The sequence below is a fragment of the Passer domesticus genome, chromosome 2, assembly GCF_036417665.1.
Source record: "Passer domesticus isolate bPasDom1 chromosome 2, bPasDom1.hap1, whole genome shotgun sequence".
Taxonomy (NCBI): Eukaryota; Metazoa; Chordata; class Aves; order Passeriformes; family Passeridae; genus Passer; species Passer domesticus.
The window spans coordinates 83,692,408-83,708,028 of NC_087475.1; the positions used below are offsets into that span (position 1 = coordinate 83,692,408).

Consider the following 15,621-nt stretch of genomic DNA (forward strand, 5'->3'; position numbering starts at 1 on the left):
CATAATCAAAATAGCATTTTTCCTCATTAACACTTCAACAGAGAAAAAAGCTCCTTCATTCAATTGTCAATATCAGAACCTGCATTCAAAAAGAAAAATAGGAAACTCTTATCATGTGGTCTTCCAGGCAAATTTATGTGAGGATAATGAAAGGAAGGAAGGTGTCAGGGGAGTAAAAGAAACTTTTAAAAGATGCATGGGAATGTCACTAGTAAGCACAAGATAATGGAGAACTTGCTGAAAGCTGGAATGGAAAATATTAAACAGCCCTCCACCTGGGAAAAGGGAAGGGAATGTACTTTTGCCAAATTTTGCAAATTTCTCTTAAGTTACAAATATGAAGTCAAGGCTCTTTGTGAGAGGTCTTGGCAAAGAGACAATCCTGAAAAAAGGCAGAGAGGACAGTTAAAACTGAGTTACTGCTAAAGCATGGATTCCAGATCTTGTATTTCCCTCTTTCTTGACTTCTCTTAAGAGAACATAAAAGAATATTACACAATGACATGAGGTTTTTTCTTGAATTATTCGCTCCTACTTACCAAAGATTTTTCCTTGAATGAGATATAATCATTCTGTACAGTAATAAAAAGAAGAAAAAAAAAAATCTACATCTGAGAAGGCACCAGGTAGAGCTGTGATTAAAGATTGAGACTTTTACCTAGTATGCAAGATTAAAATTTCCATTTTTATACATTCCCTCAAGAACAACTTGTTCAGACATAGATGAGTTGGCATCATTCTCTCAGTTCTCAGTGTGGCAGAAGATTCTGGAGACTGGACCTGAAAATGAGCACCACACAAAAGCCAAATCTATGACTATTTTTTTTTCTTGAGATCTGTTTGGAAGAATACCATGGAATAAAGCCCTGGATAGAACAAGGGCCCAGGAGAGCTGGTTATTTTTCAGAGGTCATGTCTCCCAAGCTCAAGAATCAACTATCCCCAACAAGAGAAGGTTAAGTGAGATAGCAGGGGGCCTGCTTGGATGAAAAAGGAGCTCCCAAGAAAACTCAGCTATAAAAAAAGAATCCTGCAAGAGTTGAAAGCAGGGATAAAGGACCTCGGGGGAATATGGAGACACTGAGTATGCAGGGATGTGGTTAGGAAAGCTGAAGTCCATTTGGAGCTTAATCTGACAAGGGACATGAAAACTGATGAGAGGTTTCTATGGGCAGTTCACCAGCCACTTCTCAATGGGGCAGAGGAGCTGGTGATAGAGGACCTGGCAATGGCAGAGGAAGTGGTGCCTTTTTCACCTCACTCTTTACTGTTCCAATTGCCCTTGTCAACTCTCTTTCTGTAAATTAACAGAAACAGCATTTTTATATAGGTACACTATGATAGAAGAAATTTTAATGAGATTCATACTCACAGTATAGGCACATCCTATTCCATATATAACCTTCAGATAAAAAAAATATCTTATTGCCTGAAGAATACTCTTTGGTAGGCATCACCATAGCAGAAGTCCTCAAAATAACCTGGGAGGGTTTGCAACATTTGTTGAAAGCCGCTCCTTCCAGAAGAGGCTTTGGTTAACTTTAATTTAAGACTTTTTCTGAAGAGAAATTATTGAAAATGATAATGAAAAGAAAGTAAAGAATATCCAGAGGGACCACAATATTTTGTCCCAAGCACCGGCATAGAAGCCACACTTAAATTGCTCTAAATGGTATGAAAATACTTCCTATTATTATGAAGATTGTCACAGATGAATATTTAAAGACAAGAAGGACTCCTTGGAGAATTCTATGTAGCGGCATGCAAAATTTGGGTCATAGTCACCCATCTCATAATTCCTAAAACATCGCATTTCTGTAGTTTCAGCAAGGAGATACTCTTTAAAAAAATCTAGCTTTTATTTTCGCTAAATGTAACCATGAAAAACAAAACATTCATAAAAAGATAAATGTTTAAGCATATTTGACTATGACTTTTCTTTTATTTGACCTTGGCTAAATTGAAAGCACACAGAAAAATTTACAGTCAATGCTAGATGTGAGCTATACTAATATCTGGCTAACTGCCTCTGCTGTGAAAGCTCTTTCTATTTCAGTAAAATTTTATGCACAAAAGCATTTTCTAGAAACTGATGTAGTGTGTTCAATACATTTTTAGACCCTACCTTAATTACAAAAGCTTTTTAATAATAACAAATATTGTCCCAAGCAGAGACTATATTTAATAAATATGCTTATTATTTTCCTTAATGAAAGCAATGCTTAAAATTTGTAGGTAATCCCATTACACTGTACTTCCATTATACAGCCCAGCTCTCCTACCCTCCTGCTGACAGAAGACTTCCTCATCTTAGTTTCCAATTATATACATTAAGTCCTTCCAAAACTACCTTCATTATTACACACAGCATGTATAGCTCTATCAGAGAAAAAGCTGTAATTGGAAAAGAGCAAAATGCATTTTCGAGCCTAAGATAATCACAAGAAAAGTTAATTATGTCAATTAAAATAATCTCTCCACTCAACAAATATGACCTCTTTGTACAAAGAAACACAGCAGGACAGGTACTGATCCCTGATAAACCATGGTATTTCTACTCAAGTCATTCTGATCAGAAAATCTGTGAAAGAAGCAAATTTTGACTTTAAATTACTTTATAATAGAAGAATGGCCAAAAGAACTATTGGATGAACCAGGGGAATTCCCCAAACAAAAAACATAGCATTTTCTATATACATCCAAAATTAAACCTCAGTGTTTCTGTTCTTGGACTAAACTTCTGCTTCCTAAAAGCAGTGAAGGACAACTGACACAAGCAGACTGACAGAAAAGGTCCTGGAAATACATAAATTAGAATTGTTAGGTACAAGAACTAAAATCTGCACCCTTACCATCAACTGTTTTTGGCAAAGAACTTCATCTCAACATCAGGTGGCAACCAGTTGAGTCCATGAAGTGTTGACTCTAATTACAGGGTCTCAAGTCAGAGCTTTAAGTGTTGAAGATGTGGCTGCACATGGCAAAACCAGAGCTGTTCACCCCAGAGCATCAGTGCACAAGAAAGCTCCCAGGTCCTGTAGCTGCACAAGTCCAGCTTTTATTCCCTCAGCTTGTAGAAGAAGGAGCAAGAGGTGAGGCATCTCTCCCTGTTAGCTGCTGCTGATAGTTGATTTTCCTTGCTATACCCAAGGAAAATGATACTTTACTTTGACATTACATTTGATCAGCCTCAGCCACTTCAACCATATTTTAGAATATGCAGTTTTCGCTAGCCAGCTCATTATCATATTTTCACATCAAATGGTGCAGCATAGCTATTCATGACCCTAATTTTGCTGTGAATAATTTTTCCCATCCCATCTCACAATGCCTTATCTGGATCATTCAACTTTTGAACACTTGCTAACAGATCTGTTGTTATTCTATAGGCGTCAGAAACAGAAGCAATATTCCATAGAGTACTACAATACGTCTATAATGCCACCAAAAACTTATTTAATCTGAGCACTTTTGGTTGTTCTTTGTTTATGCCAAACTTCTTTATCTTACAAATTCCTGGCAATTTGCTGTGTAGAATTTTTACTGACTATTTGATATGACAAGAAAAGTCAAGTCCAAGTACATTGCAGTTTAGGGAACATTTTCAGATTTCACAGGGAAATGCTACTTGTTCTGGAAGTTCCAATCTCCTAATTTCTTTTATCCTGATTTGGTTTTTTATCACTTGGTGATTTTGTCAGGGAATTGGGATCCCTGCCAAGGATGTTTACCTCAATTTTGTTTCAAGTCCTAAATTAGATTTCTCCTAAATAGTGAATTAGATTATTAATCAGTAAAAATCTAAATCTTCATTATTAATTTACTCAAAACAATACAGCACCTTGTAAAACATTTATGCAACAGTAAACTGAGAACCACTTTGCAGAGATCATGACATGCTTAATTTACTACATGACTAAATATTTAATTACAAATGGTAGCAAAGCTGAAGGTGTTCTGCTGAAATTAAACAATCTTTTAAGCAGTAATAATCCTAACTTTATTGTGGGCTGTAATGGTAAAATTTTAGAACAATTGGTAGGAAACTTACTCCTTTTTGTGGGGTTTGCCTTTACCACTTAAGTGAAGAATCATATATTTGGCTAGTCAGCCTGCTATTTACTGACAGGTCTGGTCCCTCCAGTAGTTTCAACAGAAATATATTTTAAATGGCATATTAAATTAATTGAAAATGCAATGCACTTTGAGGCACTACATTTGCAGTGTAATAGTCTTGCTCCAATGATTTCCGTGCTAATATCTCTAATTAGAGCAATGGCATTTTAACTTCCTTGTGAATATCTAGCAATTTTTTGTTTCATATTCAATTTTCAAAACATCCCAGGTACAATATTTTAAATTCATTTGCATTTATACATCCAGACTCATATAAAAAAAACAGAAACCCAACAACTTATTTATATTTCCAGTTTAGGAAATTGCACATACAGCTTTTGCAAAGACATCTCAAGATAAATATATCCTTCCCAGTGTTGGACCTGAACAACAAATGTTGATGCACATCAAATCTAATTAAGGTGAGCTTTCAAAACAGATATTCAAGACATGCCGCTGATTGTTTCAGAATTTCCTAAATGTGTAGCAATATGGAGAATGACTTCTGGGCTTTTTCCCTCCTATTTTTTAAATCTACTCCTTCCTATTGTCTCATATAACTCATATAATTCAACTTTCAGAAGAGGAAGGTAAGGGATGTTTTTTATCCATCTGTACAGTGATGGATACAAAGAATGGAGAAACAAAGCAAGATAGGCTGGAGAAAATTAGGAACAATATCATTATGTCCCATTTTAGGAGGGAGGTCTATTGAATAGATTATTACACTAAACAAATAAATTATCAGGCTACAAACATAGTCTAGAAAACAGAGGGAAGCAACAGGATCACTTTGACCTCATCTTGAACATCTCTTTCAAAACAGCAAATTGATTATTTCTTAACCATCAAGTTGTTTTTATTAACAATACATAATATCCTGACCTTTTGCTATCTTATAAGAGTATATGACAGTCTTGTAAAAAATAATTAACCTAAAATCTTTTTAAAAATTTGTTAACTATGAAAATCACAGCCATGTATACATAATGCATCAGCTAAGAGGAAAAGAACATTCTATTTAGAGTAGGAGTAAAACACATTTTTTCTGCATCTTCCTAATGTCTCAAGGCTAAAGAATATTTAATAGAATTACAAAACTGCATGCTATAGCTCTTCAAGCCTCTAAATGGAATAAAGAAGTATACACTTGGTAGTATGCTTCCCATTATGCTGCAGAATCCTAATGATGTGACCTTGCTTCCCAAAGTAACTTGTAAGGTAAACTTTTCAGAAGTAAGATGACTGACATCACTGGTATTCAGCAATTCATGTTCAGTTTAAACATTGCTGTATGAAACATGGAAGCACTTACTGGACGACAGACTGAGGTTAATTGAAAAAATATGAGTCTGGGATTGAAATAAAGTTTTCACACAAAGTTTGTTCTTCAAATCCAATCCCAGATTAAAATGACAGTTACTGCAGTGTTGATCTTCATGAAAGGCACGTGATAACCCTGCAGTAGTTAATACAGAACACAATGAGGCACTCAGCATGGTGCTGGTATCATGTGGGTCATCTCAGAAGAACTAAGAGAGGTGCCAGCTGTGTACCTGCACATACAATCTGTGTCTGAATGACTTTATTTCTGAACAGACTGGGAAAGGAGAGAGGATAGATGGTGGGAGTGGTGGAAATGTGAAGAACCTTGTTCTGCTGTTTACCCATAAGCTGCTGTGAAAAAGAGAGCTTCACACTTTAGAAAATGTTGTGAGTGCTTCATGTGGTATTGGGGCCTCCTTCCTGGTGATAAAAGCTCTCAGACTGCACGTACTAGCTAGTCCCTTGATTCCTTCCAATTGCTCATCTGAAGCTGTTAACATATATTAGAGCTATAACCAAGCTTTCCCTGATATGCACCAATATTTTAAGTAGTGTTTGGCAGAGATTTTTTTTTCACCATAAAAAAATGTGTCTCATTTAAAATAAACTGTCTTGAGAATCGCATGACATGGCAATAATTCTAAATTTTACTAAAGCTTTTTACACACACATGACTTTGGCAGGCTGCCTTCCAGTGAGAGCAAGTTACATATGTACCAGCTCTAATGGCCCATATAGGATATTAAAAACACATAAGGAATAATTTGATAATTTACCTTAGGAATAGCATAAGAATTTTCATCTCAGTTTCCTTCAGAGACTCTAATGCCAAAGGACAGATTGTTTCTTGTCAGTGTTTCAAACTGATCTCTATTTGCAAACACAGCAAGTGATGCCAAATGCAGTTCAGAACGCAAATCAAGCAACTATTCATTATGCACTGTTTTGAATTGCATATGCAGGACAGAGATGCAAGTAATGACCAAAAAAGAAAAAAATCATGCTTGCACATCACACAAGCCATTTCCATAATATACTTGAATACTGTATATATATGCAAAGAAATAAAACTATTCCAATAAAATAATGGTGCCTTATGAGTTAAATATATTCAAAATGCTACACACTGGGATTGAACAGAACTTGATACGCAATGTAGACCAAAATATAAATGCAGTAGTTATACAAAGAAAAGGAGGGGGAAATTATAAATTATTTATTGAATGAAAGCAGAAAATAGAAAATGAGAAAAACTTTTTTTTGAAAAAACAGGTGAGCTTGTAACCAATGATAATAACCCCACTTATTCATTAGATCTGATTCTATTTGAGTCCCAGCTAAGCACTCAGAGCAGCAATTAATGCAGACGTCAGTGTGGCTGTCGTTTTCTGAATGTTCCTGTCCATCTTGGTTTTGTCTTGAAGCAAAAAAAGATGAAAAATAACTGGAAAAAATTAACTGGAAACTTTATCTGTTTCTAAGATGATCACAGCACTGGCTATAATGGCAAAGGGAAAAGAACTGTTTTCAGTGCCATGCTACAGAGATCTGTGGGTGGTACCTGACAGGCACAGAGCAGTGCATGCCAGAATAAAGCATGGGGGAAAGGGAGAGGCATCACCAATGTATGGCAGCCAGCAAAGGCTAGAGATCTCTTAGCTTAGACTGAAGAGAAGGAGAGAAGATATTCTTCACAAAGACCTCATCCATAGCTGGTTAACAGGTATTTATTTAATTAAAAAGGAATAATTAAAAAACACCAACTTAATCAGGACTGCTGCTTATCACTCATTAATTGCTACAGATAGGTACTGGGGCTGGCCAGGTGCAAGAACAAAAGCCCTCACAGAAGAAAAAAATAAAACACATTTGAAGAAAAAAAATGTCTACTTTGAAATGAAGTATTTCAAGGGATTAACTTTAGTAGTTTACTTTTGATCAGTATCTTATTTTAAAACATAATTCCTGCATTTTTTCAAGGTTAGTTGAATTTATTTATTATCACTATTATAGTGATTGTGAGGTGGCAGTGAGTTAAAATAAATCCCTACTTAGGCAGCTTATCCCTCCTGTTATATAGTAATCTTAGTGCATATGGGATTATAACAAAATGCAAAGAAAAAAAAGGAAAAAATCCAACTTGAGTAGCTGTATTTTTCTGGATTAAATCACAATATGAGGAAATGTCTTAGAATTCCAACTGAGCTGTGCTAAAGCAAAAGACAGCAAGCTCTGGATACAAGAATGCTTGCATATTTTGCTTCACACAGTTACGTGTGAAAAGATTTCTCCATAAAACTGTAAAATAGAGCACTTAGAAAGTCCATTTGAAAAGATTCCTCCAGGGGGCCGAGATAACTCCGGCATCTGTTCGAACAGGTAATTCTGCAAATAAGTGACACACTTTTGTCATCCCATTGAACCTGGAACACGAGGGCCCTTGACTGCCCAAACAAAAATAAAACTATCCATTGCCCTTACAGCATGTGGCAGCTACATGAGATGTCCCTTAGAGATGCAGTCATTTCACCTTTAGCCAAGGCAATAACTAGACCTGCAAGTTTTATCACTTCATCACAACCCCAGTGGGCTGTAAATTATTTGGTAAGCTCTGGTTTGAAAGAAATGACTCCTTAAGAAATCTAAGGTATGCAGTGAAGGGAAAAGAGAGTTTCTCTTCTTTGGAATTATATATACATGTAAAAATAATGCAAGAAAAAATATGTTTATCTCCAAATATGTTTTATGATTTCTTAATGACAGTTTCTATTCTTTGTTGTGAATAATTACTGCTTCAAGTTAATTTCTTATCTCTTTCAAATTAAATTATGGGTAGCTACTTGTCAACAAAGCAAAAACGAAACAAGAATACATATCCTAGAACTGCCCACCCTGCAATTAGCTATGCTAAAATACATATGAGATATGAGAACAATTTAAATTCAAGTGTCATCTTGATACGAAGACTTGATTGTTGTTATTGCCAGAATACTTGTGAAAAAATTATAAAAATATGCGTTGATAGAGTTTTATGTTGTTGTTACACATCCCTGTTTTAACTTCTTAAAGCATATTTTTGGGTCTTTTGCAAACATTTAATTGTAGGCTGACAGTCAAGGATACTTGATTTACCCAAAACAACTCTAAAGCCAAGCACACAGAAAGAAAAACTGTTGGTCTATGTTCTACTTATCTAGTCTGCACTACAATACTTTCAAAACTACTCATTTAAAATTATACTGGTCATTTGTGACTGTGACTTTTGGGTCATCTTTATTTTTGTTTATAAGTGATAGTCCAAAAACTTCATTCTGTTTTATCGTTACATATACACCTATTTTTTTTAAAGTCAAGTTGCTTCTATCTTGAGTCATTAAACTAATAAATGAGTTAAACTGGAATGATGAACTCAACCCTATGGTATAAAACTTAAATATTTTCAAATCCAAGACATAGTTCTTACACTTTAACAGTAATTTGATTTCTAAAAACTAGAAAAAGAATTCTAACAATCCAGAATAGTGAAAATCAACTCATTTAAACACTTCACATGGGCCCTGTTGTTTTGCTCCCTAAAACAATCTCCAAGGAGAAACCTCATTTGAAAGTGACTGTTATCTTGAGATTTGAAACCTCACCCACATAACTAATTCTACAATGTTCAAAATTTGAGTATCACGGTTGCAATACATTCCACTTCTGAACTAGCAAGAAAACCAGTCCTGAACTTCCCCTTTTAAAATTAAATTATATGGTACCTTTGGCGAGTCTTTTCCTGCTTTTGATACTGACCCTTGAAACCCAAATTCTACCAATACAGTGAAGCATTATCAGAAGCTTTTTCACATTTTAGCTCATTCTCTCAGATCAACATGATTAATTGTTCAGTTACTTTTGTGTACCTCTTCCAACCATTTAAAATACTTATTTCTATAGCACAACCATATGCAGTTAACATCTCTTGATTTCTGCTTGATTGTGGTTTAATGAGAAAAATTCAAGACATAATCTTTGCCTCGAGTTATTTTAGTTTCAAGGTTCAAGTGATCGTATTTACTCTTATAACAATAATCCTTTCATGTGACAGACTCAAAGCAATAAAAAAGGTAAGACCAGCGATGACTTGAAAGGAGTTCAGCTGTTTTCAGTCAACGTTAGTGGCAGCTCTGCACACTAAATGTCTCACTACTTGAAGGGAAGAGTAACACTAGCAATCAAGCCAAGACAACCAGATTGAGACAGAATTTGTAGATAAAAAGTGCAGTATATACTGGAAAGAGTTTATGCTTTAGTCTAATAATAATAAAAAAGTAAAGTAACATGCTTAAGATTTGGCAAAATGGCAAAATGAGAACATTAAGAGCAATTAATAGGCATCCCATTTTACTTACAAGAAGTTTTAGCCTGTTTAGAACAAAAAAAAAAAAAAGGAACAAAAAGAGTTCAACTTTCCAAATTTGAAAGTTTTTTGAGTTATTTTGGTTCAGTTCAGAATTAAAATATATTTATAAAATATATCATAAAAGTATGACTCAAATAGAAATACTGGTGCACAGCAGTCAACTCGGAAGAACCATTTAAGACACCTACAGCTGCCATTCATCCTGTTATTCCTAGATGTCTTCACTCTCCAGATGAAATTTTAACAGTGAGAATTCATGTTTGTTTTATAGAAGCCTAATATTTACCAGGAAGTCATAGAATCCTAGAGTGCTTTAAGTTGGAAAGGACCTTAAAGGTGATCTCATTCCAACCGTCCTGCCCTGGGAAGGGACACCTTCCACTAGCCCAGGTTGCTCAGAGCCCCATCCAGCCTGGCCTTGAACACCGAAGCTCTTAAGTTGTATGTGGGTGTTAATGAGATAGTGCCTTTGCACTCATCTGAGCACAGATTCCAAGGAAATCCAGGCTGGAGGGGAAGCAAGAACTGAAAAGGCAGGGCAGGAGCAGTACTGCTGCACCCAACAGCAGGTACTGGTTAGGGAGATAAGAAAGCAGGCCCAGTAAAAGTAAAACCACCTCTCAGTAAAAGTAAACCCACCTCTTTCCTTTGGTCTCGCAACTCTGTTGCTTGCTGATATCCTTTCCCCTTTCCCCAGAGCTCAAGATCAGTTCTCCAGCTCCTCCAAGCCCACAGTCCTTGGCTGCAGATTGTAAAGTACCAACAACATGCAGATCCCGCTCTCTTAGAGGCAATTTGCATGCCAGCTCCCTGGAGCAGAGATTCACATATTCATGTATGGGGAGATAAGCAGGAAGGTAGGGTGAGACGGGAGGGATAGGGACAGGAGCTTGCTGTCACATCAATGCCACCTAGCTCTCCCCACCAAGGACTGCCCTAGTCACCACAAAACCATGGAATGGCTTGGGTTTTAAGGCATCTTAAAGATCACCTAGTTCCAACCTCCCTGACCTGGGCAGGGACACCTTCCTTCCCTTTGCCCTTGTGTGCGCACCCTGGCACAGCACTCTTCACACCTTGGAAACTCTGCTCACCTAAACAGGCACCTGGGAGGAGATCCTGGTGGGATCCAAGGCAGATCAAAGTTCATGTCCTCTCTCTGCACAATTCAGGCCCAAAGTTTTGAAATTTTACGAAGCTACACTGCCAGGTTGTGCATATGTGTGTGCACACTCAGCAACTTGTGTTGTAACCATCCCCCATTTTCTTCCTTGTCCTATGAATACATATAGGCTCATACAAAATTTCTGTTTCTTAGAAATACCCCTTAAAAATTCTTGATTTGTACTCATGCAAAGAAGTAAAGCATAACAGAAAAATCTGTTTTGGAGCCCCAGACTTCTGATTTCTACTACCCAGATCTTTACTGCAAGTAAATCTTCTTGCACACATGTGGTATTAGAAAATACTGCTGTATGTTACTACCTCCAAAAGCACATTAAGAAATCAATGTATCATTCAGATCATGCACATGGAGAAAAACAGCTAATTATTCTTCCAGGGTGAAAAAAAAAAGGTGAAACTGCTTAATAATTTGCTTATTCAACCATTATAAAAAAAGGTCAAAACCAAAACAAGGCATGCAGTTAAATGATATTTTGGATTTACTTTTCGATAGATCTATATTCAGTCTGTGTTCTCCTGGTACCGAGATATTGCACTGAAGATGTCAGTGTTGATCAGCTTCCAATCATTAATGGCACTTATTGAAATAGCATCCTGCTAGAAATGGGATTTTCTACATTTGCTAGAGTTTAATTTGCAGGGAAAAAAAATTAGAAATTATAAACGAGCCCTGACTGTGGAAAAAAATCCAAGAAACAAATTTTATTTTTTGTGTAAGTCAATATGTAAACATTTTACAATGTTTATTGCATACTTACTGTCTTCTGGCAAAAAAAGAATACCCATGAAAATATCCTAAGAGCATGCTCAAGTAATATAAAAAAGCTTTTCCCTAAAAACTGTTAGGTATAGCTTGAAAGCTTAAATAGCATGGACCTAAGTTGTCAGTTGTTTTGAAAGTCCTATAGGGATGAACAAGTAGCAACATAACAAATCTATGCAGAAATATTTAAAGTACTTAAAATAAAGAGGAAAAGAGATAAATTTTAAAAGCATTCTTTTAGTTGGTGTGACAAGACTACAGAGAAGAAAATATTTTCTCAGTGAATACTTTGGCATTGCTTTATGAAATTTTTCAAGGTTATTGAAATAATCTATGACCATATATGCTTTAAGCAGTGCAAACCAAATCTGTTCTCAAAGCTGCTGAGTGAGCCCCACTGTGTCAGGAGTGGAATGTGTCCACTCATCCTGCCTCTGTCATCTTAGAGGAAGCCTGAGAGCAAATATTCCTCTGGAGGGAGCCCCTCAGGACTAAGGAAGATCCAGGCTGCAACTTTTTTTTCCTCCCATAGCGATATGCAAACAGCAGGAGAGTTCATATGATGCTCTCTTTATGGAAATGTGATTGATGACAGAGAAAGTTTGACAGTCCCATGTATAGCTCTCTGCATTTCTATTTCCCCCTCATGTATATGATGTGAAATATATAAATCACCACCATTTAAGTAACTTCCCAATGACTTGCATATTTAAATTTCAAAATTCCCACACAGCACCTTTTTAACCATAGTGAATATTTTGCAGAAAAAGCAAACCTCTCCCCATCCTCCCCTCTACCACAAATATAATATATTTTTGCTAATAATTTTCTGTAAGTGAAAGACTTTCCCAGTTACAAAGGAATTCAGGCAACGACAGTTGCTTAGTGGATTGGTGGCTGTGTTACATAGCATAAGACATATTAAAGACATAATAAAGCAGCCCGTTTAAAAAGTCTTGGACTACATCAAAGACAACAAGGAAAAGAGGAAGCCATCATTATTAGACTAATGAGGTAACTTTATAACATTACATTGAAGTTTTTTCACTCCAATCTAAATCTGAGTTTAAGAAAGAGGAATTGGTCCCATTTTGAAAATGGTCTGTCTGGTAATGTAGAAAAAATTGGATTGCAGGTCCACTAACTAAATGTTTTCTATGCTTAAAATAAAATACAATTGCCTTGATATCCCCTAATTATAATTTCTGCAAATTCTAAAACTGTTTAAGTTTTGCTCAGGGAGAAAGAGGGCAGAAGACTCTTACCTACAAGGGCTTCCAGAAAACAGCCAGTTAAATACAGTTCAATTTTATGAGAGAAAAATACTGAAATATAGTACTGACCATTTTTACATACCTATACCTTTTTTTAAATAAAAGGCATCCACGCTGCAGCACAGTTTCAACAAGTATCATGAAACACAATTCTCAAACATTATAAATGCTTAACATGTTATTCCATTCTCATTAGTACCACACTAGAAAAAAAATATACAAGCAGCAAACAATCAGCGGCTGTTTAAGAGCCTAATATGGTACGAGGAAAAATAATGCAGCACAGCAACAAGTTCACTGGAGTGCTCCCTTAACACAGACATACCAGAAGTACAGCTGTTTATCTTGGGAAGAAAAACAATCAAAAGAGGACATAAAGATTTTTGAAAGGTTCTTCTCCCTGGTATTTAATAATATGCAAAATATTGAAGGATTCTTGCATGAAATCAGGAACAGCAATAGGTTGTTTTTCATGGTATTTTAAAAAGCTAAGCAGACACACAACAGGATGCCAGCAGGCAGCTTGCATGAGACATAAGGCTTTATATTCCCACTAGGAACGTACCTTCTCTGCTTTTGCTTTCCTGGCGTTATGCACAAACCTGCGTCCCAGCTTCTTGGCATACCAGATAGAGGCAAACATTGTAGTGATGAAGATTTCAGTCTGAATATGCAGCACACACACACCAAAAAAAAAAATAACAAAAACAAAACAACTTCCCCCACAACTGAGATACGGATCTAATGCTGGTTAAGGTCTTAACTATGCTGTTGCTTTGTCAAGTCCGCTCATGCTGCCTTCTGAAAAAAAAACCAAAAAACAAACCACCCAGTGTGGCCAGTCTGCAGGTGTATTTACATACTGCCAGCAGGAAGTCCAGGGTGAGGCATCTTTGTATCCAGCTCACATCCAGTCTGCTAAGTGCCTGTCTGCAGTTCTTTAGCACTGTCACCACAAACTACATATGTGTCAGTATGAAAGGAAGCTGCAGTAAACTACTGTAGCAGACAGCTCACCTCCTCTTCTCCTTTTCTGAAATTTAACTCCTTGGTTCTCTTCGATTTGCCAGCATGCAACAGAAGCAGCAGCAGTTCAAAAATGAGATACACAGCACTGCAGGAAAGCCAAGGGGTACAAAAGTGCCAAAAATAGAAATGTGTATTAACTGTTAAGGTGAAAGAACAGGTGTTTCATGTGTTTCAGGGAAATTAAGATATGAAAGGAAAATTGATTTTACTTTGTTCTTGTCTGGGGTCTATTCAGAGATGTTTTTGCTACCTAGTTTCAGTTCACAACAGACAGGCATCAGAGCTGCTCAGTTCACTTGCTGATGTCACACATGCTCTGCCGAAGGATTTAAGACTCAGTCAAGGGCTTCTGTTTTTCTTTGATAATGCCTTCACAAAACAGAAACCTGGTAGATTTTTTTCCAAATTCCAAACTTCTGCCCTACCTAAGCATGCTTCTCCCTCTTCCTTTAATTGCATGCAATTCTGCATTAGGAGTTGGGAAGCGCCTATTTTTGCAGCAAAACATCAATGCACTATTTTCCTTTTGTCACACACTTCAGCTTTAACCCCTGCATCTCTCTTCTGTTATAATGGCTAAACAAGAAGCAGAAACACACTCTTCTGGCTCCAGACATATGACAAACCAGATGTTACTTCCAGTCAGATGCAGAATCAAGGCTGTAAATTACAGGGTTTGCAGTTATGTCTTGTATTTGATAGCACTTAGAAGACAAGTCCTGCCCAATGTCCTCCCACCTACAAGCGTGGAAATACCAACATCAGGAGAACCACTGCTGTCCGGCCTGCAGCATTGGATTTGGAATGCACACATGCAGGAAGAATTTCTACTCTGCTCTTCCACAGTAAAGAGCAACCCAAAATTAATTGATTCATGGCAAAGGAAATAAAGGCAGAGCAATTTAGTATAGGGCTCTTGGGGCCAAGGAACACCTTTTCTGCCCCAGGATTTTCAGGGAATGGCTGAAACTATTTTCTCCAGAGCACATGAAATCAAAAGGGAAAATATTCCACTCCCACTTATAACTTAGATCGAACATCCAAGTTACTGTACCTGGATGGCACTGCTCAAGCTTTGAGCCTGAAGGCACATACTCCTCAGTTCTGTTAAGATTATAGGGAGTTCAAAGAATTCCTCAACACATTTTAAAATGATAAGTTGGTTAACTAAATTGAAATTCTTAGATAGTGAGGGCTTTTTTCAAGGTAACTCCAAGTTGTATGATTGATTCTTTCTTGACATCTAAAACCTTCTGACAAAATATCTGGTAACTGGTGGTATTTCTGGGAAGGGAATAGTTCTTAACTACTTCCAATTCAAATATTTAATTAATTCTGGCAGCCAGAAAGTTTTAAGACCACAAGACAGAGTAAATTCATGTCGCATTTAGAATATGATTACTATAGAAGAGCTGTCTTTCCATAACCACTTTAGCTCTCAGAAATCTAGGCTGATAGTGAGATGGACTCCCCAAGGTGAGAAAACCTTATTATGTCATCCCTATTTGTGGGATGACATTGCCCAA

The 15,621-nt window shown here is 36.6% G+C and overlaps 1 protein-coding gene across 19 annotated transcripts in view; it reads right to left on the reverse strand.

Annotated features, from left to right (window-relative positions):
• DLG2 (discs large MAGUK scaffold protein 2) overlaps positions 1 to 15,621 on the reverse strand; it is a 979,322-nt gene that overhangs the window by 467,228 nt on the left and 496,473 nt on the right. Inside the window, exon 1 of one of the 19 annotated variants that reach the window (XM_064409622.1) lies at positions 13,632 to 14,138. The exons of 17 other annotated variants lie outside the window; for them this stretch is intronic. In XM_064409622.1, the coding sequence (XP_064265692.1) occupies positions 13,632 to 13,709 (78 nt within the window). In that variant the 5' untranslated portion in view covers positions 13,710 to 14,138. Of the gene's footprint in view, positions 1 to 13,631; positions 14,139 to 15,621 lie in introns of those variants that run through there. One more of the 19 variants, XM_064409623.1, reaches the window with a different exon arrangement.